Source organism: Scardinius erythrophthalmus (genome assembly GCF_964197995.2).
Source record: "Scardinius erythrophthalmus genome assembly, chromosome: 3".
In the NCBI taxonomy this organism is placed as follows: domain Eukaryota; kingdom Metazoa; phylum Chordata; class Actinopteri; order Cypriniformes; family Leuciscidae; genus Scardinius; species Scardinius erythrophthalmus.
The window spans coordinates 16,736,858-16,763,993 of NC_138223.1; the positions used below are offsets into that span (position 1 = coordinate 16,736,858).

At 36.1% G+C, this 27,136-nt stretch overlaps 2 protein-coding genes across 2 annotated transcripts in view; both read right to left on the minus strand.

The window, feature by feature from the left end:
- Positions 1-1,500: 1,500 nt before the first annotated feature.
- adamtsl7 (ADAMTS-like 7) lies at positions 1,501-16,818 on the minus strand. The gene is made up of 12 exons (XM_081362232.1): positions 16,603-16,818; positions 14,217-14,400; positions 11,380-11,555; positions 10,862-10,973; positions 9,804-9,971; positions 9,263-9,392; positions 7,564-7,777; positions 6,380-6,553; positions 6,130-6,306; positions 3,094-3,273; positions 2,866-3,010; positions 1,501-1,907 (listed from the first exon to the last, which is right to left on the minus strand). The coding sequence occupies exons 1-12, from the start codon at positions 16,750-16,752 to the stop codon at positions 1,768-1,770; spliced, it is 1,950 nt and encodes a 649-aa protein (XP_081218358.1). The 5' UTR covers positions 16,753-16,818; the 3' UTR covers positions 1,501-1,767.
- Positions 16,819-26,062: 9,244 nt separating this feature from the next.
- zcchc7 (zinc finger, CCHC domain containing 7) overlaps positions 26,063-27,136 on the minus strand; it is a 53,767-nt gene continuing 52,693 nt past the window's right edge. The window contains exon 9 of the mRNA XM_081360626.1: positions 26,063-27,120. Within this exon, the coding sequence (XP_081216752.1) occupies positions 26,543-27,120 (578 nt within the window). The 3' untranslated portion in view covers positions 26,063-26,542. The remainder of the gene's footprint in view (positions 27,121-27,136) is intronic.

Sequence of the window (27,136 nt, forward strand, 5' to 3'; positions counted from 1 at the left end):
TACTCTACCATTTTATGTTAGCTCATGTCCATTAAATAACAAGAATAACATATATACAACATTTAGTTTTAGTTATGTATTAGTAAATGTGGAAATTAACATGAAGTTAGTTCATGTTAACTAATGTAAAAGCAGATGTTTTTTTCATGATAAATTAATTGAATCGCCTATTAATCATTTTGTTTTATTTCTTTGCATACAATGACCCAAATCATTAATTTTGAATGCCAAGATTAAGATATTTGTCAAGAATGTTTTTTTTATTGCACAAATGAATATTATTATTATTTATATCAATGTTGTCACTGGAAGTTTGTTTCCTATATTGAAATATGCCACTTATGGGATGGGATGTTTTCCCATAATGTTATTAATGAGTTAATAACAATTTCATTATTTTCTATTTAATAATGAATAAAATACTTTTTTTTTTTATTATCTAACAAGTACAGGTTCATTCTATTCCCATTCTCACATTATAGACACCACTGTGAATATACAGTATTTTCAGAGCATTTTATGTTCTTGTTTGACTCTTGTTTAGTTTTTGTACATCTTCTAGCAAATAGAGTGTCTCGCTGAAGGAACACGTCTTTCCTTTATTTTAGAATTCACCTTCATCGTTAGGTTTATTTTGTATTCATTTTTTTGTGTCCATTTTTCAGAGTGAGAGCAGTCTTCAGAAAAAGCATTTTTCAGTCATTCTGAAGCATGTGTGCATTTCTGGCGAGTCTACTCAGTTCTACTCATATGAGTTCTACTCATACTGAAGTGACCTCTTCAAGGGGTCATACATTATTAATTACATTATTTTTGATCTTTTGAATCAAAACTCAAAACCTCCCCAGTCCAAAAAGACAATTTGTCGAAATTCAGCTTACAACATAAGCACTGTTTCATTTCACACACCAAGTGTTTGCATAGAAGTCTTAAATGTACAGTAGCTAAAACAGTGTGAAATGAAATTTTACCCAGTTTATTTTCTAAACGCATGTTCTAAAACTATTTGTAAATAACTCATGCTATCAAACTCCAGTTTTTGACCTCGTTATGTTTAATTAAAGTCTTATAACTCGATCTTCTGGTATATATAAACAATAGACTTATCTCTGGTGATAAGACTTCTCTAATCATTTCGTCTGCTTAAACCCGCCCCTTACAGCTTGTGTTCATCTGCCCACATTTCGGAATTCGGAAGATCAATTCGGAAGATCTGTTGCTACTTCCATTTCAATGGAACTTAAAAATTCAGGATCAAAAAGAAGGTGAAAATGGTTTTGAAAACTAAACTCATTTTGGAGCAAGAAACCTTGACTAATATTGCATGTGGACCTCTCTTTAAATTATGATTAATACAAGGACCCCTCTACAATGGCAGAGAAGCAAAGTTTTAGATGTTGTATTTAGATAGGTTAATAGTCATAAATTAACATTTAAATATAAAGATTAATTTGAAAATCAGTCATTGTTCATTTTTAGACATTACTGAACATGATAAATGAAGTAAAAGAGGCTCAGTTGTTTTTATTTGCAATAAATATTCAATTGCTCATAGAGCATTCTCATTTTGTGTTTTAAAAAAGAAAGGCAGTGAATGTATACTTAAAGTCTTTTGAAGTGAAAGACAGAGAGGTGATGAACAGTGATGTCATCTCAGGGTCAGATCCAGCTGAAAACAGGTGGGCGATGATGTCATGATGAGAGACAAGGACATAACAATCCAAGGAAAGGCGAGTGATGATGTCACATCCCAAGGAGCCGACCTGATCACCTGATTCTATGCAGTGTGTCTCTCTGAATGACCCGAGAGCATGATGCACAACATGTGGTGCGGTAGTATGAGTACACACACAAACGAGCCTGGACCACCACCACACAGTTATAGTACAAATCCCTGCAGGACTCGTCTACAGACGGAGACAGAGAAACATCTTAAAGGTCATTGATCATTCCTAACCTATATGTTTTTTTACCATACATAATTTACTTTTTTTTCTGGAGTTTGATAGCTACAAAGTCTTCATTAATTTTAATATGGAAAAGAGCAATTTAACATTTAGTTTAAGATCTCCTTAATTGTTCCATGGAAGAAGGAAAATATGGGTTTGGAAAGAGCTGGGTAAAAATATAGATTTTGATTAATCGTGATCTTCATTTACACAATACTGATGTTCATTGTTAAAGTCACGATGTTACGGAACCTTTCTATATTGGGATGTACAGCTATATGAAATGGATTATCAGAGGGAAAAAAGTAGGGTGAGGACTGGATACGAAAAGTTTCAGTTTTAGTATCTCTATTATGTGTCTGTCAATTTTATTTTGTTTTTGTTTTATTTCTATATAAATGTAACATTTTATTTCAGTTTAGATTTGGTAATTTTAGAATATCAACTTAAATGTACGTATTTATTTTAGTTAAATTAATTTTCATTTAAGTTTTTCATTTAACATTTATATTTTATTTTAATACAGCTTTATTTACTATGTTTCATTTCCATTTTTTTTTTTTTTTTAATAGTTTTAGATTTAGGTAACAATAACAACACTGTAAAACAGACAAGTTTAAAATAAGTCTGAAACACTGGCCATAATAATTTATAGCATAAATTTATTTCTGCAATAAGAAGAATATGTAATCAAATGGAAGAAATAAATGATTCGGAATATATTCAAATCGATTCAAGAGCTTGTGAATCAGATTCAGATTGGGAAATCTGTATCGATACCCAGCCTTGTTTTGGAATGACATTTGGGTGATTAGATGGCAGAATTGTCATTTAGGGTGAACGATTTGTTTAACAATTCTAGATAAAGTACAAATTATTTTAAATGAAGAAAGTGACAGCTGTAGAAAAATCATACCAATCTGTGGCGTGCAGGTGTGTGTGTTACACTTCTCTTGATTTGCAGGTTCAAGGGCAGGATCACAGTCATGGCTTGTGGTCAGTTCATCTTGCAAACAACGTACCTCCCTCACTCGAAAGCCTCCGTCGCAGGAACGAGAACACTGAGGTGGTTAAAAACATTCTTGTTAAACGAGTTGATTGAAACAGCTTGGTTGAAGTTGCACTGTGTGTGTGAGGAACTAACCGAGCTCCACTCCGTCATGTACCACTGCGCACCACAACTCTTCAAATAGCAGGTCTGTCCACTCGGAGGACGGGGCAGATGAGAGCAGCGCTCATCTGAGGTGACTTCTAATTGGACATTGTTTTGGACAACGCAGACCACACCTCGACTCTGGGTACCATTGCCACATTCAGACGAGCACTGTTACACACACATAAGCAAACACGGTTTCAGTATTAGATCTGGGGGGTTTTCAGTGAGTTATAGTGCAGCTCAATTCCAAATACGAACAACTCTTATGAGTCAGCTCTTTTAATGAATAGTTCAAAAGCAGACTTATTTTAGTGTTAAATGTATTATTATTATTATAGTATTTATTAATATTTTAATTAGTCACCTCCATTTTTAAGCATAGATGTGAAAATGCTTAAAGGGATAGTTCACCCAAAAATGAAAATTCTGTCATCATTTACTCACCCTCAAGTTGTTCCAAACATGTATGAATTTCTCTGTTATATGGAACATGAAAGAAGATATTTTGAAGAATGTTTGTAACCAAACAGTTGTGAGGCATCATTGACTTCCAAGGTATTTTTTTTTCATACTATGGAAGTCAATGGTGCCCAACAACTGATTGGTTTCCGACATTCTTCTTAATATCTTATTTTGTGTTCAGCAGAAGAAAGAAATTCATACTGGTTTTGAACAACTTGGATGAGTGAATGAGGACATAATTGTCTTTTTTGGGTGAACTATCCCTTTAAATAAACCTAAATTGCTGTAATTCTTGAATGCTTTGGAATCCAGACATAAGGTTGATCTCTTTTTAGAGAAAACACTCTCAGATTATTATAGGACAAAACAGTAGAGCCCGACCGATATATCGGCGGGCCGATATTATCGGCCGATATTAGGCATTTTCCAAACTATCGGTACCGGCATTTATAATGGCCGATAAATGAATATTTAAAAAATAAAATAAAAGCAGCTAGGGCTGGACCCAAATATTCGTTCGGATTTGAAAATTTGACATTGGAATATTCGTTTTTTTTTTGTGGTTTTTTTGCACACCTGGGATCCCCCGCGAAATGGTTCTCATTCACGCTTGAATAAGGCCGTTTTTTCCGTTTTTATTTCGGCTCCCATTAACAGGTTGGAGTTTGCACACTGCCTGTGTGAGACACGCGTCTCAGGCGCGGCTCGAGCCACGCGGAAAACGCGTGCATGCTAGAAATAGAACCGACGCCGTGTTCCAGCAACTGGACTGTTCTCTGGCTAGAGCGCAGAACAGCGGAGTTTGTACGGACCGAAGTGCATGCCTGAGCTTGTGTTTTGGGTTAAGCTGCGTTGCTTTGACATTGTGGAAAATAGAATAATAGTAGAAACAAAATGTATTAGCCTTTTTACCCCTTATTATCAATCTAAATTAATCTCGTTTTTAATTTAACTTAATTTCGTTTTTCTTTATTTAAATTTCGTTTTTCTTTTATTTAAATTTCGTTTTCCTTTATTTAAATTTCGTTTTTCTTTATTTAAATTTCGTTTCTCTTTATTTAAATCTACCCTTTACTGTGTCAGTAATTTGTATTAGACAGAAAAATATTAGACTACCTTAAAAGTATTGCTTAATTTAACAGACGTGTGCGTTTTATATCACTGCAGTGTCCGTTCTCGGAGCATAAGCCCTGCCGGCGTGAAGTGCGCCGCTTCCCGCTCGTGCTGTTCTGTAGTTTCCTAAAAGTTTATTAATTCTGAACGTGCGGCGTCTCGCGTGTCCGTCTATAGGCTATTGCACCAAATGCGACACTACACTCCCTTGTGAAGTCGATTGGATGAACGGTTCTCGAAATAATAAAAATAATCATAATAATATCATCATCATTGATTTTTTTTTAATTATTACTGTCAATAGGCCTATTAATAATAATAGTTTTTTTTTTTGTTCAAAGGTTGTTTTAATATCTTAAGTTTGTATTTTTATATATTATATTTATCAGAACTGTTCATGTTTTGTTACGCGTTTCTGGATTTTTAAAATATATATATATATATATCGGCCGATATATCGGAATATCGGATTTTTAAATCACCAAATATTTGTATCGGTATCGGCCTTTAAAATCCTTTATCGGTCGGGCTCTACAAAACAGTACTTAAACAAAACAGTTAAAAAAATAGGGTCAAGAAAAGCACTTACACTTACTTAAACAGATTGCAAAATATATTTAAAAGTATTCAAAGGTGCCAAAGACTTCAATTTAAGTACGTTTTGCAAGTCATTCCATGCCCAAGGGGTATAAAAGGAAGAAGCATCCATATAATTTACAAAATATTTTGAACTCTAAAACCGCTAGAAAATCAAAGCCAAATATTTAGTTGTGTTCCAAATTGAAAGTTTATCATCACAAAAATGGAGGTTCCTGTGAGCTTTTGAAAAGGCGCTATGCTAAAAATAGCCACCGAGTGACTCACACTCCACTGAAATTTTAATTGTGCATTCTCCTGTAACAAATGAATACATTTCTGTCACAATATCACTTCTATCACAAAACAGTGGTCAAATACAGAACTTTTCCTTGTCTCAGACTTTTCCAACCATATGTGATTTGATTTGATTAGAAATAGATTTGACCATAAAATAATCCAATACATTTTGTAAAATGTGAAACATGACACCGCTCACTGGGGGAGGAACCGGCTAAAAGGAGTAAAGTATGATTTCCATGTGCGATTTCAAAATATGAATTTTGAGTGTTTTAGCTCTTGAATGATATCTAATTTATAATGATTACTAAAATATTTGACAGGAAATAAACACAATTAAAAAACACTGGTATGGCCACGGGACACTGACAGTTTTTTAAATGAACTTTTATTTTATATTTTTAGTCGTAATTTTTGTTTCAGTTTTAGAACTTTTGTTGTGTGCTTTTATCATTTTTATGACTTTTTGTTTCTGTATACCTTTCATTTTATTTCAGTTTTAGCTTTAGTAATTTTAGCACTTCAACTAAACTTTCAGTTAGCTGACTTTTCTGCATGTGTGTGTCCATGCACCTGTCCCCAGGCTCCTGTGTACCATTCCAGTCGCTGTGAGCAGGGTCCCAGGTCACACAGCATGAGCTCGTCGGGTTTATCCGCATCATCGCAGTTGTCCAGTGGAAGCGAGTTGGTCTGACTCATCATACACACCACCGACCGGCTGCGACTTCCTTCCGCACAGTCTGCAGAGCACTGCAGAGAGACATAAACAGCTGTTTTAGAAGTGCTACTGGGAAATACTGAAGAAAAGCGCACGATTTCTCACCCTATCACTCCAGAGAGAATAGAACCAGCTGCTGGCACACACTCCTTTGTCACAGTTCTGCAGGTCCTGTGGGCGAAGCGCCATGTTGCATTCCTCATCAGAAACGATGTCACCCAGGTTATCCACACACACGACTTCTCTTCTGCGCTGACCTACTCCACACGGCACAGAGCACTGAGAGAGAGAGAGAGAGAGAGAGAGAGGGAGAGAGAGGTTTTCTCTGAGCACTTTGTATTGATGGCTATTGGCCTCCAAAAACCATGATCTGTTAGGCCTAATATATTGTATTGTGCAGGTTATCACAAGCAAATATAATGTAAATAATAATTTCTCTTTTACATCTTTTCTTTTTCACATCTACACTACCGTTTAAAAGTTTGGAGCCCATAAGATTGTTTTTTTATGTTTTTGAAAGACGCCTCTTATGTTCACCAAGGCTGCATTTATTTGATGATAAATACAGTAAGACAGTAATATTGTGAATTTAATTTTATTTTAAAATGTCACTTCTGTGATGTCAAAGCTGAATTTTCAGCATCATTACTCCAGTCTTCAGTGTCACAGGACAAAATTTCTTTCAGAAATCATTCTAATGTGCTGACTTGATGCTTAAGAAACATTTATTATTATCAATATAAACAGTTGTGCTGCTTAATATTTTTGTGTACGTGATAAATAGAAAGTTAAAAAGAACAGCATTTATTTTTTTGTAGCAATCTAAAAGATTTTACTGACACTTTTGATTAATTTAGAGGATACTTGCTAAATAAAAGTAATTAAATTTTTTTTAAGAAAAAAGAAAGAAGGAAAAAAAACTACTTATTGAACTTTTAAACTGTAGTATAAGGAGAGAGCGAGGTAAGATGAGCCACCATCTGTGTTTAGGAAACTACAATTTTTGTTTTCGTTTTTGTTTATAATGACAACACTGTTAATGAGGTATTTTTTTCCTAATTAGGTGGTTATGGGACAAACTGAGACCACATTATTCAAGTCAATATTTCAATAGCCAGATGTTATGTGTTATAGATGCGTTCTTTTAATTCCAGATGATAGATGATGCCATGAAACACAGTTATGAGTATCAGTTTAACCTCTAACTCATTTCATCTTTCTTCACGTACTTAAGGAAAAACTGGCTCATCTTACCCCACTCTCCCCTACACACAGACACATTCACAAACCTCTGTCCACTCTGAGCGGATCTGCCACTCACTGCAGATCTTGAGCTGGCACACAGTGGTCGTCTCTGGCATTTCCGTGTCGTCGCAGAGGCTGGCCGCCACGATGACTGTGCTATTGCCATGGTGTCCCTGCGTCTGCTGGCAAATAACCTGACGATACTGGAAACCTGGACCACAGGTCTTACTGCACTCAGACCACTCCCCTACATCCCAACTACACACACACACACTGGTTGAAGGACAACTGCTTGGTTTCATTCACATGTGCTTCTCATTTGCACCATTTGAAAATCAAGTCCAAATGCCCATATGGACAGTTTTTAAAGTCCCTGTAAAGTCAAAATTAAGTATGTGTTCTGAGTTTGTCACACCACAGAAAATTGTGTTATTAGCCACCCAGCCAAATTTGAATGATAAAAAAAGCCGGCAAGTACATAAAATAAGCGATCAAAATCTTGAAAAAATGAGCAGTAGTCTCTGCTTTCAAACGCTGGGGGCGTGTCCGCTGGCTGCGCTGAAACCACGCCCACTCGCGGGAAAGCTCGCTGCCGTCGACTCACAACAACACTCAACTGTCACCGCTACAGCCGGAAAGGATGCTCCTAGCAGCTTAATTTGTTTTACAAAGGCAACTTACACTCATTGGTGGGCACGCACTGCCGATGATGGCACCAGTTGTCGGCGCGACGGGAGGATGAAGGCCGAGGCGGGAGATAGTCGGTTCGGCCACATTCACCAGTAACAGCGGATTATCAGTGAATGAATCCCAGTTGTCTCCGACGAAAGTTTATAAAACTATCCCGTGTAAAATGATCACTACAGAGGCGGATTTTGTCGGTGATCCTCAGCTCTCCATCAAGGTGGCTCTTCAAAAAAATGAATCCACCTCTTGTTGATATGATAGTTTTTCGGAAATTTAAATAAGGACACCGATCTGTTTTGTACGTGATCGCATCCAGGTAATACGCATTTCCGTGACGAAGGCATAGCTAGCTAGCAAACTGTAGGATGTAGTAAATAATAGTACTGACAGTAACTCGCGATTGAGTTGCAAACTGATGTGAATGGGCTCCAGTGCGTCATCAAGTAGGGGCGTGTCCAGGAGCTCAGGGGCTCCAGTGCGTCATCGAGCCCCCGTTTTAGCCCCGCCCAAAAAATCCGGAACACAGCAACGGTGAAAAACTGTTTAGCGGTCTAACTCCACAATTCAGTACTTCACAGTGCACAGTCTTTGTAATATGATTTAGCAATACATTTCTAACATTTATAATGTGTTTAGAATTTTTTTTTAAAATTGCCTTTACAGGGACTTTAAGTGTGCTATTAGTTTAGCATATTTTAAGTGTATACACATTTTTATGTAAGATACATACAAAATTATACATAAGTATACTTGGCTTAGACTGACATGTATACAGAAAAGTTTAAGTACATCTGCATATAATTGTACTTCATTAAGAAAAGTATGATTAAGCATTCTAAGTATATTTGGCAAGTAGTTTTGACGATACCAAGATATATGTAAAGTAGGACATGATTATAATTTTAACTGTAGTGTGTTAGGCCTATGTGATAGGCTTATTTAAGTATATATTTCAAATGTATTAATACAATATACTTAAGTGACTGACTAACTAAATAATCTTGAACTAACTTTAGTGCTGTTTTTCTTTGTCTGCAGTAAAAGATGTTCACTCACAAGGCTGGACAAGGCTGCGATTGACACTCTTCTACCTGGGGGCCAGAATGACTGGTGTAGCTACAGAGATCCCCCGGTACAGTGGTTTGAGTGGCCCTTTCCACACAGCTGAACACAACTTGACGACTGCCTGATAAACACACCAGACAAACAGATTAAACAGAGACAGACACTGTCTTACAAGTTCAGTGTCTGCGGCTAGTAGAATACCAATCTATTCTGGTTTTATTCGCAAGCACAAAAGTATGGTTACTCTGGATTTGATTTAGATTTTTAAACAGTGAGGGCATTATAAAACCTCAGCAATGGCCTGGAATGCGTGAATGTTGTGTGTGTGTCACTACATTCAAATTCAGAACACTATTCATTAGACAACACAACAGTGTGTTTATATATCTCAGGGCCAAAAATAATTATTTTCTAGTTCTGTCTTGCACATATTCTAGGAATCTTTTAAGAGACAATTTAGTTTACCCAGACCAAATTAAAAGAAGAAAGAACCACAAATGCACATTAATGTATGGACTAACAACAAAACTACCTGTTCCACAGGTGGCACTGCAGGGTGTTGTTTTCATGGCAACCCAGCTGTATTGAGGAACCGGTTCCGGGGTTATAGGGTCCAAAGGAACTTGGTTAGGATGAGGGCTGCCCATTGAGCTTTCACCGTCGCTATTCTCAGGATCAGGAAACATTCCATGACTCTCTACTGGAGGATGAGAGAAGGGGAAACAGAGAAAGAAAGGTGAAAGATGGTTGCTTAAGATTTTAAGAAAGAAAAAAACTTAAAGATACTTTATTTTTTTTAATACAGCATATAGACCTTATGTAGCCCCGCCCCTTTTCAGCGCTGCGCTCGTTGACTTTTGAATTCCGGTCTGTATTTTCACAGCGACCTTGCGTATTTATGAATGAACGTCTCGTTTTATAATCTTCCTGGTCTACTGACATATGTTAAGGCATCTGCTTTAAACATTACAATCCTCATGATAACTTTCGTTAACTTTACATTAAGTAAATCCACTTCAAAAGCTAATTACTCCTGGACAGCAATGCCATAGAAATATACAGAGCGACTGCAAAAACGGAAGTTCAAAGACAATATTCAGATTCAGTCTATAAAATACCCCATTACCTAGCAGATAAAAACCCTTAAAAAAGTATGTACAAGCATGGAAACAGTTATATTAATCTAAAAACTTCTGATTATTTTTTGGAATTTTGTTAACATCTTGTTTTTATACTTGTGAATCAAAACTCTTTGTTTTTGAAAGTCTGTTTTGCTCACCAAGGCTGAATGTAATAAAAAATACAGTAAAAAGAAATATTACAATTTTCAGAAGCCATTACTCCAATCTTCAGTCACATGATCCGTCAGAAATCATTCTAATATGCTGATTTGGTGCTCAAGAAACATTTCCTATTATTATCAATGTTGAAAACAGTTTTTTGGTTACAATGTAAGTGTTTACTCTCACTTTTGATCAATTAAATGTGTCCCTCCCTGCTGAATAAAAAAATATTTATTTCAAAAAAATCTTTATAGTGTACTCCATATGTGCATTAGTATAATATAAAATTATATATTGAAATACTTACCCAGAGGAAGTACACTAGAATAAGAATAGGCATCTGAGTAAGTGTCAGTGATGGGGTCTTTGGGTAGAATGTATTCATAATACACTGTTGGATTGGGCTGTTGATAAATCACCTGAAAAATATGGTTTAAAACAAAAAATCCACAGTCTTACACGCTTTTTATATGGACTTAATCAGAAGCCTTTGTTATCATAAAAACAAACTTCCTAACTTTCTAAAACAATGCATCACACTGTAAGGAAAATAAGCCAAAGCGGTCCTAGTCATTTTATGCAGAACATTATCAGTTACATTTTCTTTAACCCTTAAACAGCACAATGCAATGTGTAATACACAATACAGGTAAAACACCTGTGGAAAAATCTATACAGAAAATTCCTTTGTATTAACACAATACTGTTTTATTTTAACAGACTTTTCTTAGAGTGTAGATTATCTTCCACACTAAGCCGCTTTCTATATATGTATCTTTAATCGAGGCAGTTTTGTGATATCATACAGTAGGAGTGGTCTCTCACAAAGAGATGCAGCTCCTGATTGGTTGGGCCAGGAGCAGTGATGGATTCTCCCGCTCTGCTGCGGATCTCATTGGGCCGTTTGTATGTGAGCTGAGTACCCACTGCATAGAAATATCCTGGCCTGTCGATTACCCAGTCACCATTTAGCACTGATTCACCACTCGCTGTCCTGAGAGCTTGAAGAAAGAGAGAGGGGGGAAAAAGATTATGGATGGAAGAAGGACACATGGTTCCATAACACATTTTAAACTTAATGGGATAAACCAGGTCACACCTGTTATATGTATGGTAGCTGTTATTCTGCTGGTCCACAGTGGTCTACCAGCTTGGACCAGTTAGAAGTAAAACCAGTTACCACCTTAAGATATGGCACTTTAAAGAATAGGGTATAATAGGGCCTGAAATGCTTAATAACTGTCAGTGAAAGAAGCAATATACAGTCAAACCAAAAATTATTCAGACACCAGATATTTTTATTATTATTTATTTTTTACTAGTGGGTGCAGGACACTATAGTTCATTTATGTAAGTGATGATAGCAAAATGAAGTAAACTGTGACATATTATAGCTACCCAAAAATTCTTCATACCGTGGACTACCAGAAAAACTTATAAAAATGTGGGACCAAGAATTATTCAGACACGCTTTGACCTGACCATGTTTTGCTTAAGTGTTTTTTCTTTAATTGCTAATGCGACCTTTTTACACCACAGACTGAACAAAATTAAGCATTGCTTGGTAATTGGTTGACCTAAATTGGTATCATCTAATTGTGTACTTAAATTTGACAGCTGACGGCTATTCAACCTAATTCCTTTGTGAGGCAGTCTAATAGAAGGATGAGCCAAAACCAGTGAAATATCAACTGATAGTTCTTGTCATATTTTATTACCATTTTCTAAACTATAACGAATAAACTGTGATAATGTGAGAAATGTTGAGGGTGTCTGAATACATTTTGGTTTGACTGTATATATATTTATACATTCCATTTTATATGAGGCTTGCTTCCAAAATTTGTCTACATACAGTTTAAAAACATGATTTGTTTCACCAACAAACATTAAATATTCAAAATTGACAAATATGTAGGGGAGAGCGGGGCACAAAGTAACGCTTTTTGACTTTCTCAGTTTGTGTAAATCTACTTATGGTTCAGAGTATTTATTTTTTCCCACATTAATTTCCCACATGTCTAGTACAATTATGTGGTTTTGTTTTATTAATACATTATATACCTTTTTCTTGATATACCCCGAAAGAATGGAAGTGAAATGTGACAACATGCCCCATAGGTGGGGTACATTGTAACATGTGAGGGGTACATTATAACATAACATATGACAGCTTAAAATGTTATCTGATCTAATAAAAAAAAATATACATAACAAACTAAAATATTTTCTAAATAAAATACAATTAAAAAACTTTTTCATATAAAATAATGGCAATTTTTAATAATTAAATATAAACTCATTTTTGAGTTTTGACTACGAACACATGAAAACACAGCTATACAACATAGTTAAAACAAAAAAAATAATTAGTAATTTCTGAACATTGACTCTCAGTCTTTATTCACATTTTTCTCATGTTTTCTCAATAAAATTAATAAAAGTATAGAATATAATAGCATATTTCTAATAGGGGCACATTGTAACGCAGTGTTAACATGTCCCCGCCTGCACAACTGGGATTTAAACCGTGCTAGTGTCTTCTGCTAGTCAGCGAAGCATTAAAGAGCTATGTCAACTGTTAAATAACATCTTGGAGATTAAATTAATATCAGATTTGTCTTATTTTAAATAAACACAAAAAATAGAGATGAAAAATTAACTTAAGAAATTTACTTTTGCTATGGTTTAATAAATGTCTATGGATATCTTCCAAAAAAAATTATCATTTTTGCGGATTTTTTTTTCTATATAGTGTTGATATGGCAACTAGTAAATACACAAAGTTTCGTTATCCAAGCATGTGCGGAAGTATTTAAAACAAGCGTGTTACAACTAGCCCCGCATTAGGTTGTGCCCCGCGCTCCCCTATACTGCACCAGAAGTGGGGTTACAGGTTTTTGTCTAAATTAAGCTGTATTGGAACCAAATGCTGATTTGTAGTTATTGATCAACCAATTAGGTACCCTACTGTTCAAAAGTTTGAGGTTGGTAAGATTTTATTTATTTATTTTGAAGGAAGTTAATACTTTTATTCAGCAAGTATGCATTTAATGGATCAAAAGTGACAGTGAAGAAATTTAAAACGTTACAAAAGACTTCTATCTATGCCGTTCTTTTCAACTTTCTATTCATCAAAAAAATGTATCACGGATTTCTGAAGGATCATGTGACATTAGAGACTAGAGTGATGATGCTGATAATTCAGCTTTGCTATCACAGGAATAAATCAAATTTAAAAGAAAAATGTAAAAAAAAAGTCATTTTAAATTTTTCACAATATTACAGTTTTTTTAATTGAATTCTGTCAATGCTGCCTTGTGAGAGAGAGAGAGATTTTTTTTTTAAATACTACCAACCCGAAAATATTTGAATTATTTGATTAATAATTTTGTCTACACTCTTATAATAAAATGATTGAATGGTTGTGCACATCAAATACAGTCAATGCTAAAATTTGATTATAAGTTAACAATGAAATTATTTATTTGTATTCTCACCATGCCAGTTTTTTTTATCTAACATATTTCTCAGAGTACACAAACACAAAAACAAGTTTTATGTCTCAAAACACTAAATTGCACCCTGTTTGAGGAACGTGCCATGATAATGAGCCTGAAGTAAATTAAAAACAAGAGCCAGCAAGAATTCAGTTCCATTACCTAAGTAGTTCCTGGTCTTCTGTGTTTCCTGTATTTTGATTCGTTGAGCTCCAGAGGGGATGTCCAGGATCTTGTGGTAACCAACAGAGAGCACAGAAAGAAAGAGTGTCCCACTGAACAGCTCACACGAGCTCCCATCCCCTGCGCACACACCACATACATCCACCTGGAAACCCTCACAGCCCTGCACGAGAACAACACACACACACACACACACACGAGTCAACCTTCAGACCTGAGTAATGACTTCACACAGATGAAAACAGGGATTTCACCACTTCAAATGGAGACTATCTGGGCAGATGTTTGCTTGAGATCGTATTAATAAAAAGATTAAAATCAAAATTGAACGGCTAAGATGATTCGATTTCAGAAAATTCATCAACATTGGCTGTCTTATCTAGCAAGAGTTAATCAAAAAAAGCAAACATGTAGCTCTTCAAAAGGGCATTGCTGTCTTTCACTGAAAATGCACTCACATTGAGCTGTATTTATGCCTGTAAAAATGCTTTCAGTCATTTATAATTTATATGTAAATTAGACGCAAAGCACGAGTGCATATTTTACGAAAATTTTAGGTAACACTTTCCAATAAGGTCTCATTACTTAACATCAATGCATTAACAAAAAATGAGCAATACATTTTTTATTCATCTTTGTTAACGTAAGTTACTAAAAATACAACTTCTTATACACTTTCTTCACAGTTTTAGTATACTGAACATGTAAACATCAAATTCAATATTCACCCAAGCTCGCAGATGAACAAAGATAAATACAGGAAAAAAAAAAAAACAGATCAACGAAGAGAGAGATTGCTTGTGTTTGAGATTTACAGATTTGGAAACACTGCTACTATAATCACAATGATTCACTGTAAACCGTTTCCGAAAACTTTTTCATTCAAACCATCATCAGTCCCTCTTAGCATAACACAGTAATGAGAAACACACACTTTATGGTCAGACAAGGACCACATCGTTTCATGATTCAAAATTACTCACTGCAAGCCATCTAATGCTTAAACAAACTGCTTTTATTGTAAGTTCCAAAGAATCTTTAAGAACTGGGATTGATTAAGACGACTATGAAAAAACACCTTTTCTCCCAGTTTGTCAGACTTACAATAAGAAACAGGCTTAGTTTTAAGAATATCATACTTGACAGACTGGAAAAATTCTGCTTCCTAACACCAAAACACACACAGTTTTGTTTTTCTATCATAGTGGGGACTTTCCAGTGACTTCTTTTGTTTTTACTCTGAGTTCATGATGTTTTCTATCCCCCAAACCTCAAATAAACCTTTCGGCATTTTTTTTAACAATGTTATTAATGTGTTATTTAGTATGTTTACTAAGCCATTTTCCTCGTGGGTACCTTTGACTGATCCCCACAGTAGAGGTGATTTTGGGTTTTACTATTCCTATGGGGACATTTCTTCACTACAATGAAGACAAAACCTGACCCCAGAGCCCCACACACACATCCGTACCGGATAGTTGTGCAATGTTTTGTCCCCAAGATGATCTTTATAAGAGCCATCAATGTTTGCTCCAGTGTTTACTATACTGGACTCAGGAGTTTGAGTAATCTACTCACATTCTCACAGTACTCAAAATAAAAAAATATATAATAATAATAATATAGACATTTCCTACTTAAAGATTTTTTCTCAAATACCGCATAATATAGTATATCATTTTTAAAAAATAAAAATACATATCGGCCTATTTAAAAAAATGTCCTTTGCACTACATAGATAACATTGAATATTTAGAAAAATACATTTTTAACAAGATTTTTATATATTAAAATTATTTTTATTTTATATTTTTCTATTAAACTTTCAGAGTGTAAACAGGTTGCTATAGTAACTGTAAGAGACAGAATTTTTTTCACAACTTAATTTTTTTTTGTGCCAACTCTAGTTTTACAGTATACTGTATTTCTTGTCTTATAATGAGTACTCTGTACTTTGTAACGTATTTTTGTTACTGTCATTGTAACAATTGCATTTTTTTAGAAATGTGCATCATTTTAAAATGCAGCAATGTACTTTTTGGAAAGACCTTCTTGAAAATGGTATCACATTATTGTACAATACCAAAACATTTATCAAGTCAAGTCATATTTATGTAGATTTCAACCTATTAAATTGATAACTCGATGTAAATTTAGGAACTTAATACTATGGATGTTGAATATTTCGAATTTTTGTGAGTGCAGATTTATGTGGATTTCTACATCTTAATTTATCCTAATTAAGTTTGAAGTATTCCAACTCACTATAAGATATTGTTCTACTTAAACACTGTTTGTTACAGACACTTGCATGCATTCTAGTTCTGCCGGCTGGAATCATTTGTTCATTCTGTGCGGTTCTTACCTCTCCAGGGCCGCTGCTGAAGTCGTTGTCCCGGGGAACGGGCTCCGTGGGTGGGCACAGGAGGGAGAGCAAAAGGGTCATCAGGAGGAAACGCTGGATGAGTCTCCACTGGTGTCCGCTCCAGGTCGGCAGTTGCATCCCACAAGCCATGAGCAGAACAAGACAGTTAGTAAGTGTGTAAATGTGTGTGCATGTCCTGGTCTTAATGAGAAGTGATGCAGTGGCGCTGTCTCTGAATGGAGATGTGTGTTTGTGTGAGAGAAAGTTTTAGTGAAAGGGGGTTTCTCTCTTTGGTATTTAAGTGTGTGTGTGTGTGTGTGTGTGTGTGTGTGTGTGTGTCTCACCCCCAGACAGCGAGTCACATACACACTGGCACACATCTCCCTCCTCTCCTCTTTCCACTCACCCCATTTTTTGTTCTTTCATAAGCAGCAAGGTTTCCTTCCAAGAAATCTCTCTGCATGTGAGAGAAGCTGTAAAATGCTTAGAATTACAATCACTTTCTGATGGACAGACACAGTCTCTCTATCTTTCTTTCTAACACTCAGGGAGGCTTATTCTGACCTAACCAGAACTAAATCAGAGAATTAGAGCAAAAAAACTCTCCCTCTCCCTCTCCCTCTAAAAGCCACTAGAACAGAAAACAAATGTAAAACAGGCCCATTCTGTAATGCAGTCCACAGCCGTCTCTTCGCATACTTGAGTGTGTCTTGTGGTGTGTAATTTTGTAGTAATGAGGGTGTATGTCACTCGTGTCCAGATGGTAAGTGTGTTTTTCTATGACCTGCACACCTTCTGGAGGTCACATGAACTTCACCTCATCAAACAGGAGAGGAAAGGAGAATATCAAGACATCAGATCTAAAGGAAAAACACAGAGAACGTTCAGAACTCTTGCACTGAAACATTCGGTCAGTTCTGTTCACAGAAAATATTTTCACGGACATAAACTACTGGAGCTCAGACTGACGCGGCTAAGGAATGTTTCTTGTGGCAGTGGTTTTGTGTTTCTTTATTCCAGGTCAATAATGCAAAGCGACTTACAGTTTTTCTTCATTGCAAACACATTAAAACAGATTCTATTAGCATAAAATCCCAGAGCATTACTTCAGCTCCCTAAACAAAGACACATTCTTTCAAACTTTAAACTCTATTCACCTGTTTTCACACATGGTCCATTTTATTCCATTTGTTTTTTTGTTTTGTTTTTTATCTTCACAAAAATGTCCTCATGAACAGATTTCACCATGTTCTTTTTTAGGAAACCCAAGCACTCAATATGTCTCAGTTAACACACATGCAAAAACATCAAATTCTAATCGCAAAATCAAATTAAGACACAGGTGAGTATGTTTTGGAAGAGGCAGAGCATTGAGGGACTGAGACCAAGAAGATAATGAAGGGACAGTTGTCTCCGATGAAATCTGTGTTTCTCTGGTTAAAGTTCACCCCAAAATGAAAATTCTAAATCACGATTTTTCATCATTTGTGTTCTGAAGATGAACGAAAGTCTTGTGGATTTGGAACAACACGAGCAAGAGTAAATAATGAAAATCTAAAAATAAAAAAAAAGCTGAAAAAAAAAAGCTGGGCCAAATCTGAGCCGTTTCACGACTGCAACTATTACCAAAGACTTTCGATGTCCTTGAAAGGGACTTTGCTATCACTCAACCTCAAAAATATAAACATGTTACTATAGTAACTACAAAATACAGTATTTTTCGTCTTACTGTAGTTGCACAGTATACTGTGTTTTCTTGTTTTCTGGTGAGTACTCTGTATATTGTCAAGTCACCTTTATTTATACAGCGCTTTATACAATACGGATTGTTGTTGATTCAGTTCCGTTGTAAAGATCATACATTTCTAAATTAGTTCATTTCATCTACAAAGCAGTTCTGCAGAAATTAGTACAGTCAGTGCAGTCAAATCAATAATATTGTTGAATATTAAGTGTCCTCAACTAAGCAAGCCAGAGGCGACAGTTGCAAGGAATTAAAACATATGTAATTACACATTTATAATCATGATGTTACAATTTACTACATTTAAAATATATTAAAGGGACAGTTCACTTTGAAATAAAATTTTGGTATGTTTTAGCTTACCTCAAGGGCATCCAAGATGTAGGTGTCTTTTTTCCCGCAGTAGTTTCAATTTTGATATTTTTAGGTCAAACCGTTTTTGTCTGTCAGTCATATAATGCAGGTCTATGGTCACCCCCTCAAAGAGCATGCACAGAGTCCAAATTAAACAATTCCCCATCGTCCAAATTAAACAATTCCCCATCGTCCAAATTAAACAATTCCCCATCGTAAGTACACATTGATGGCCTAAGACACGAAACGAGCGGTTTGTGTGAGAAAACGATCAGTATTTATATCGTTTTTAGCTCTTATACACAGCCACGTCCAAGTGATCTGAGGGCGCGCGCGCATCCTGGTGTGTGACGTGTACGCAGACTGGTGCATAGATATATACACTAGATGTCGCCTTGTCTACAGCAGTTCATTGGAACGAATGTCTTTAAAGCGACATCTAGTGTATATATCTATGCACCAGTCTGCGTACACGTCACACACCAGGATGCGCGCGCGCCCTCAGATCACTTGGACGTGCCTGTGTATAAGAGCTAAAAACGATATAAATACTGTTCGTTTTCTCACACAAACCGCTCGTTTCGTGTCTTAGGCCATCAATGTGTACTTACGATGGGGAATTGTTTAATTTGGACGATGGGGAATTGTTTTAATTTGGACTCTGTGCATGCTCTTTGAGACAGTGACCATAGACCTGCATTATATGACTGACAGACAAGAACGGTTTGACCTAAAAATATCAAAATTGAAACTATTGCGGAAAAAAAGACACCTACATCTTGGATGCCCTTGAGGAAAGCTAAAACATACCAAAATTTAATTTCAAAGTGAACCATCCCTTTAAATGTAATCTAACAACACACGACAGGTAAAATGATAATCAAGTAGCAGACCACGTGTTTTAGTATGTTAGTCAACACATCAAAATAAGTATACTTTAAATAATCATTAAAACACAATTTACATTATTACAGTGCACTTTTTTAAAAGTGTACTCACACTTAGTCATGAAAGTGTGCTCTCTACTGAAGTTGCCTTTTATTGCATTCATATTATAAATGATAACCTATAGACCATTTGTAGGTCATTACAGTTATCTCAGGCCAAAGTTTGGTTGTGATGGAAGATGATCTGATACTTATTTACAGTAAGAGCTCGAGTTCATCGCAGAAATTTGAGGTTTGCACAAAATGAAGAGTGGAAAATATTGGATTTAATACTCAGATGAAATACCAATAAATTGTGAGTAACATGGATAGTCTAGGACTGAGTCTGATTTAAGACCAAGACCAAGACCATGCACTTTTTAAAACCCTCAAAAGAAATTCTACAAAATTAAAGACTCCACTTACTGGTAGTGAAATTTACTCCGTTCTCTTTTTTAATTAGATCTACTTAGACTGGGTGACCACCACTGGTGTTGTTTTTTGTTGTGTTCTGCAATAAGAGCCCTCTATGAAAATTATTTTTTGTCTGGAAACTACAGTATGAAGCACCGGTTGAGGAGGAAGGAGAGGTATAGTGGGGCTTTACTCGGATTTACAAGCATAAAACGGACACATTCCCAATCCGCACACTGTTGACTACACACCTGTTGCAGTGCAGTGATTTAGATGACATGCATCTGTACATGTGTGTGTGTGGATAAGTGTGTGACGTGGTCACTAGTCACATTTGCTCATCCTTCAGGATGGTAAATAGAGAGAAGTCTATTCAGCGACTGGAAATTTGAGGAAATCTCAAAGTGACGTTAAACGCAGACAAGTCTGACAGCCTTCGTAGAGAGTTTTTAAGAGACAGAAACAGATAGCTGGAAACTCGACAGAGACTCATCCAAAAGTACAGGGATTTGGAGAGGAATGTCAGTACTAAGCATACTTAATAACAGCTCTGAGCCCTGCATTCTACATGCCCGCTGTGGATTAGTATGGACAGTAAATAACATAATAACAGTGGATGTCTCCCAAGTGTACTAAATCAAACAACCCCAAATCTTTATGCTAAAGTACTAAAGGTGGAATGACTGTTGAGAGGATGGAAATGCAAACTGAAAATACAGCATTGTCAATAGAGATCACAGCCTGTGTAATGACATTTAACAGTTGTGAATTCCTGTATTTCCATGACTTTTATACAGATTTAAATGATCCTAGAGTACAAATTAGTGTGCAAATATCTTCAATAAGACCCTCAAATGACAAACGAGACTGATGTTATCGCGCTGCCTCGAGGGAGTTTACTCTACACAAGCACTCACAAACAGCAATGTCTAGCCGATTAAATACTTTAGAGAAAAAAAAAAAAAAAAAAACAATGTATCTCCCAGGAAAACTTTCCAGGCCTAGAAATCAGAATTGTAATGTGTTATTTTCAGGTTTTCCATGGCCGTGGGAACCCTGGAAGACAGTCTCTCTCCCGCCCTACAAATATTCATACTTAACTAATATGCAAAAAGCAGTATGTCAGATGAGAAGTATGCTGAAATTTGCAGACTTCATGATACCGGAGGCAAAAATATCTGGGTAACTTGTCTACAACTTGGCAATGAACTATGAGTTGAGCTTCTCTTGGTTCTATAGGTCCCAAAAAAAGTTGTTTCTAGTGGTTAAATAACACCAGTAAATTAGTTTTGTTGTTATTAGCACATCATAGGTCTACAACCTTGTGCTGACACAAGCTGATAAAAAACTAATCCCAAAAATTACAACTTGCTGTGCAGATCACACAAAAACTTGACTGAACGTCTTATTTCACTTGGGCCATTAAAATCCAAGGCCTTCATTTTATGTGTGTTTCTTTACAAGGCAGTGGAAACATAAAATGTTGACATAATCAATGTGATTTAAGACTTTAATCCAAGTATCAGTATTCCTTACATTCCAAGAATGCTGAAAATTAGTTCATTTTAAGCCACATTTATCTCTCACTTGAGGGTGATAGAGTAACAAACACACATATAATGTTCTATTAAATGGAAGAATTTATAATCATCCCAGCCGTTAGAAAGAGCATGTAACAGCTGTATTAAAATGGAAGTTATATTATATATTTATATATATATATATATATATATTTTTTTTTTTTTTTAAATGGCAATCATGAGAAAATTGAGTTTTCTCATGAAACAACGTTCGTTATGTCAAGACCACAAGAAAATTAAGTTGTGATCACGAGAAAAAAGCTTTTTATGTTGAGATCACGAGAAAATTAAGTTGAAAGAAAAAATGAAAGAAAAAATGTATAAAATGAATCCATGGCCTCTTAGGGCTTCCGTACAGTTCTGAAAGAGCTCTGGTTTTCAAAAAATGTGTAGTTATTGTGCCGTGAGTTGATGTCTGTTAGATGTTTTGAGCTGACACAATAAATAAAACCTGCATTTATTATTGGATAATTAGTGATTTTAGGCCAAACTACAAGGTTGTTATTGTTAACTAAAATGAAAACTATTAAAAATAATTTTCAGTCATAATAAAATATAAATGCTAATTAAATAAAATTATTAATCTTAGCTAATGTTAATCTCAACATTTACTAAGAAATGTTTTCGATCAAAAGTTCCATCTGTTAACATAAATGCACTGTGAACTAACATGAACAAGAACATTTTTATTATCTAACATTAATAAATGCATGTTTACAAATTAGACCTTATTGTAGTGTTGCCATATGTAGTAGATTACTAAAACTGAAATTAAATATATAGAAATATAAAAACGCTAAAACTAATAAAAATCACAAAACAAACTAAAATGAAACCTCAAAATATAAAAAGCAAAGCTAATTTTAAACTATTATTAAATACAATAGTATATAATACTAAAATAACACTGCTTCAGAAATATTTGAGCATGCAAATTACATTTTCAGTTCAAACCAAAACGTCTTTTTTTTCTTTTCTTTTTTAAATCAGACTCTGTCACGGTTTCCATAAACTTGGCCATTCTCAGCACTGAGTGACATTTTCTGGCAAGCAATCAGCACATATGCAGGGACCATAAAAAGTACTGTAAAAACCTATGAACATCTATTTTAACCACAAACTTTTCCCATTTTTCATTATATTTTGACTTTCATGGGTTTAAAGCTGGATTTATAGACATATTTATATGTTTTTTTATAGCCTGTGTGCATTGTACATATATATAGCATTTATTAAGCCCCAGTTGGGCTGCACTGAGAACTGGACTAATGAAAAAGACATGTCACACACAGCTGAAATGGACCACAGTAGTGGAGGAAACATTCAGAGGAAACTAGAAATCACAATCTTACAAACAAGACTTCCTTACAGGCAAACACTGTCCTTGAAATGAAAATGACCTTGAGTATGATTCAATAATTACACTTAAGTGGATGACTGTGATTGTTTTGAGAGCTGTATGTTGAGTCCAAGTGTTGTGACACATTACTGGGAATGTGTTGTGGCCAACTATGCCAGTAAACAGCCTGATTAATCATTTCTAAGGAATTAGTCAGTGAAAATCAGTGTGAGTGATTCACAACTATATTCAGTTTCAATAGTGACTGCGTGTTTCTTCACTCACTCACTCCGTACTGTATCTCTCTTACACATCTCAGCCAAGCCCTGGGGGACCCTTGAGTTGACATTCTGTCTGCAAATCTTTTTTCTGCATGTGGGCTGGATTGCCGTGTTTGGTGTTGGATTTATATTTGGCTTAAGTAATCATCTCTCCTGTTTTACTGTTGAAAACTTTTCAGGCAATAAAAGCTTGATGGCACACACTTTCACATAAACATCCACACACACAGAGACAGTTCTGCAGAGCATAAAAACATTTGACAGAACAATTGAACAAATCTGTACTCCTCTGGAGCTCAAATGTTGTTCTTAACAAAAACACAACCCGTAAATGCGAAAGGAGGAATTATATAGAGAATAAAAAGGAATGTGGGATCTTAAAAAGTGAAAAATAGGGAAAAGGAAAGAAACGGCAATGGTTTAACCACTTAACCAGCTGTTTTCTGCCTGTCATTACTTCAAAGCTGAACAGCCCTAAACACAACACCTGGAGCTCAAGGAGATAATCACGGGAAAGAGGAGAAAGGTGGAGCGCATATTTTTGTCTGAAAGTGAGAATTTAGTTCAACGGACAGATTTTTAATATGAGATTGCAGGTAATCACAGCCGCGCTGATACTCAGATCAACAACATGATTGCAAGTTCAATAAACAAGAAGCTCATATTGAGGAGCTTAACATTGAAGGCACGACATTGCCAGTTACTTATCTGTTTTGATCCGACAACGAAAACTGTTCCAAATGACGCAAAAGCAGAATCCACCATTGAGAGTATCTGAGCAAAAGTTGCATTCCTGAATGAATCAGCGTTGTTGAATGAATAGGTGGAGTGAATGATTCAGTTACTCGCTCACTCGCTTGTCACCACCAACTGGCATACAGATATTTGGCAAGTAAAAACAGGCAAGCACAAACCGGGTATATTTTATTTTATGAAACAAAATTGCAGAAATAATGGCTGCTTTTAAACTGGATTTCAAAACACTCCCACATCTGCCACAGATTGATAAAACAGATAGTCCCGCCCCCTACCTCATCTCATTGGTTAAGCTGGTGGGATGCTAAAAAAAATGGTTTTATGTCAGTTATTTATATCTTTTGCTGTAGTTTGTCAGTAGGAAATATCAGTTTACATTTCCAAACATTCTTTTTGCCTTTAATTGTAATAATCCAGTGAGATTTCTGTATGCACAAGGAGTCTGATAACAGCCGGTATGATCTGATCTCACCATCATCGAGTCTGTCTGTGATTACATGAAGAAACAGAAAAAACTGAGACAAACTTAATCCAGAAGAACTGCGGGAATGTCTTCAAGATGCTTGAAGAAACCTTCCTGCATAGCAACAGTACTGTGAAAAGTACTGCCACTTGTGTTAAAATGCTGTAAAGTGAGAATGCTTTCAAAAATAAAATCACAAATTGAATTTATTTATGATTTAACTTCTATTAACTAATTCAAATCAATATATGGTGTAACGATAGCCTAGAAATCTAGACGCACCCTAGCGGCAGCAAAATGTATTTTGCAGCCAGGGTAGTCTAGCAACTCTCCATTGACTTTCGTGCTGGAAAAACCTAAATTGGGTCAGGCCAATCACGTCGTGTAGAGTAGGTGGGACGGGCTTAACATAATGACGACAGAGTTGCGACGGTTCCCTGCTAACTGTTGCTTGAAAACAAAGAAGAGCTGCTGCTGGAGAACAGTCTTTCGAATCGGCTTTGGCCGCGACTCTGGAGGACTTGGAGTTAAGCTTTTCTTTGAGAAAAGAGCATAGGACAGCACTTAAGTCATTCTTAAAAAAGGAAGATGTGTTCGTAGTTTTGCCGGCCAGATTCAAAAGTTGAATCTATCAACTAACGTTAGCTCCGCTGTTGGGAAAACGCTCTAGTTGGTTGAAGCGCTGTCCTATTGCGTGCAGATTGAATTTGAAAGACAGCCGTTTATCCCGCCCCTCGGATTGAGCCGTGTCTATGGTGAGTTGCCAGACCTAACATCTTGATGTAGGTCTGGCTTGCCAGGCTAGTGTAACGACCCTTTGCGTTTAAAACGGCTTTTGTCCAGGTACACTTGCGCATAGTTTTTCAGGTAGCTTTGCAGGAAGGTTTCTTCAAGTATCTTGGAGATGTTCCCGCAGTTCTTCTGGATTTAGTCTGTCTCAGTTTTTTCTGTTCCTCCATGTAATCACAGACAGACTCGATGATGGTGAGATCCGATCATACCGGCTGTTGTCAGACACTCACTGGATTATTACAATTAATGGCAAAAAGAATGTTTGGAAATGTAAACTGATATTTCCTACTGACAAACTACAGCAAAATATATAAATAACTGACTTAAAACCATTTTTTGGGGGGGGGGGGGGGACTTTTGCACAGTACTGTATATATCGTTTGTGGACGGCGTAGGACCATAAAATATTCGTTCAATCATTGCATTCGGTCCGAATGAAATGAAAGCATGAGTTCCCTGTCAGTCAACGTGTGTTTGCATACCACTGCACAGCTTGTTCACACAGACATCATACATCATCAACGCGTTCACGTACACTGTGTAGACAGAGAGAGAATGGCAGGCAAACAGTTATTTATGTTCGTTAGTACTGTTATTCACTGTACTGTAAAGTTTTCTCACCAGTGAATGACACATGATGTAATCCAATGTCGTCTCTGGTCGTCTCGCTTCTGGTCTGTGTGCGTTCATGTGTTTTGGAGGAGGCGTGGCTTTGGACGGCAATTTGCAGGATCGTAATGCTTACAATGCTAGCAGGCTAAAAATCGCGCCTTTAAAATAGACGTTAATACAAAAGATCTCAAACAGGATATCAAAACGAACAGACTTTAATTTAATCATGGTGTTACAGAACTCAGCATGTACATAAAATAAGAGAACTCGAATGTTTGCTAAACCTATCGAAACTAAGTCAGTTTCGTACATGAAAAACATTGTGTAATGCAGCCAAGCAATTAATAGTTCTTTTACAATTCTGTGAAAGTGAAACGCACCAAACACTGACACAGTGAATTTGCTATTTCAATATTCATTTGTTTTCCCTATTTTTTTAACCTCTGAAATGAGATGTGATCAATTTAACATTCACAATATTCAACAGCACTTTAATTGTATTTGGGCAAGAGGGGCTTATTTGCATTGATTCGTTTTCCAAGAACAATCCTAAAGAAATTCTAATACTGTACATGAAAACGTGGATGGAAGAAGACGGACCAAAACCAACTAGCCAACCTGAGAAAGCCAGCATTGGTGATGGAATCATCTGAAGTCATATTCGCATGCTTTGGCATTTTTAGGAACGTTTTTTAACCTTTCTTTGTTTAATTTGAAAAAGGTTTTCATCAGATGGATACACGGAAGAATCGTTTGCTGCTTTTTTTTGTCTCTTTTTCAGTTTCCTCTCCCTCTTTTTCGTTGTTGTTTCCGTTTTCTTTTTATTGTTCTTTTCTATTCCAAAGGCCTTTTTCAGCTTCATATTGGCTTTCCGGGGAGACGGAAAAAACCCTGTCCAGTGAGGGCCCTTTTTGCCACCTCTAAGAAAGTCTGCATCTTCATCTATAACTATAACTGAAGATTTTTTCTTTTTCTTCTTTTTGGCTTCCTTCTGGCTTTGCTGCTGTGGTATAAACTTGCCTTTGCCGTGGCTCCCTGGTGTTTGTGAGTTCTGCTTGACACTCAAGTGTTGGTGCGCTTGTTGATGATGTTTGGGCGTGTGTGCGATGCGTCTCTTCGGTGTGCGCTGGTTGTTAGTGTGAGTGTTGTGTGGGTACGGAGACTGTTTGTGGCTGTTTTTTTGTTTCTTCCTGGGCGGTTGAGGGGTAGATGTAAAACCGCCTCCATCAGTGGACATCAATCCGGCATCCTGAAGATCTGTAAGAGAAACGCA

What these genes read in the sequence shown, in the direction of transcription:
- adamtsl7 (XM_081362232.1), bottom strand. Translation starts at nt 16,752, where the DNA reads ATGGCTTGTGGGATGCAACTGCCGACCTGGAGCGGACACCAGTGGAGA. An exon ending in CAGTGCCACCTGTGGAACAG is followed by an intron (nt 9,393 to 9,803) that starts GTAGTTTTGTTG and finishes TGTGTTTATCAG; the next exon opens with GCAGTCGTCAAGTTGTGTTC. An exon ending in ACACAGGAGCCTGGGGACAG is followed by an intron (nt 3,274 to 6,129) that starts GTGCATGGACAC and finishes TGTGTGTAACAG; the next exon opens with TGCTCGTCTGAATGTGGCAA.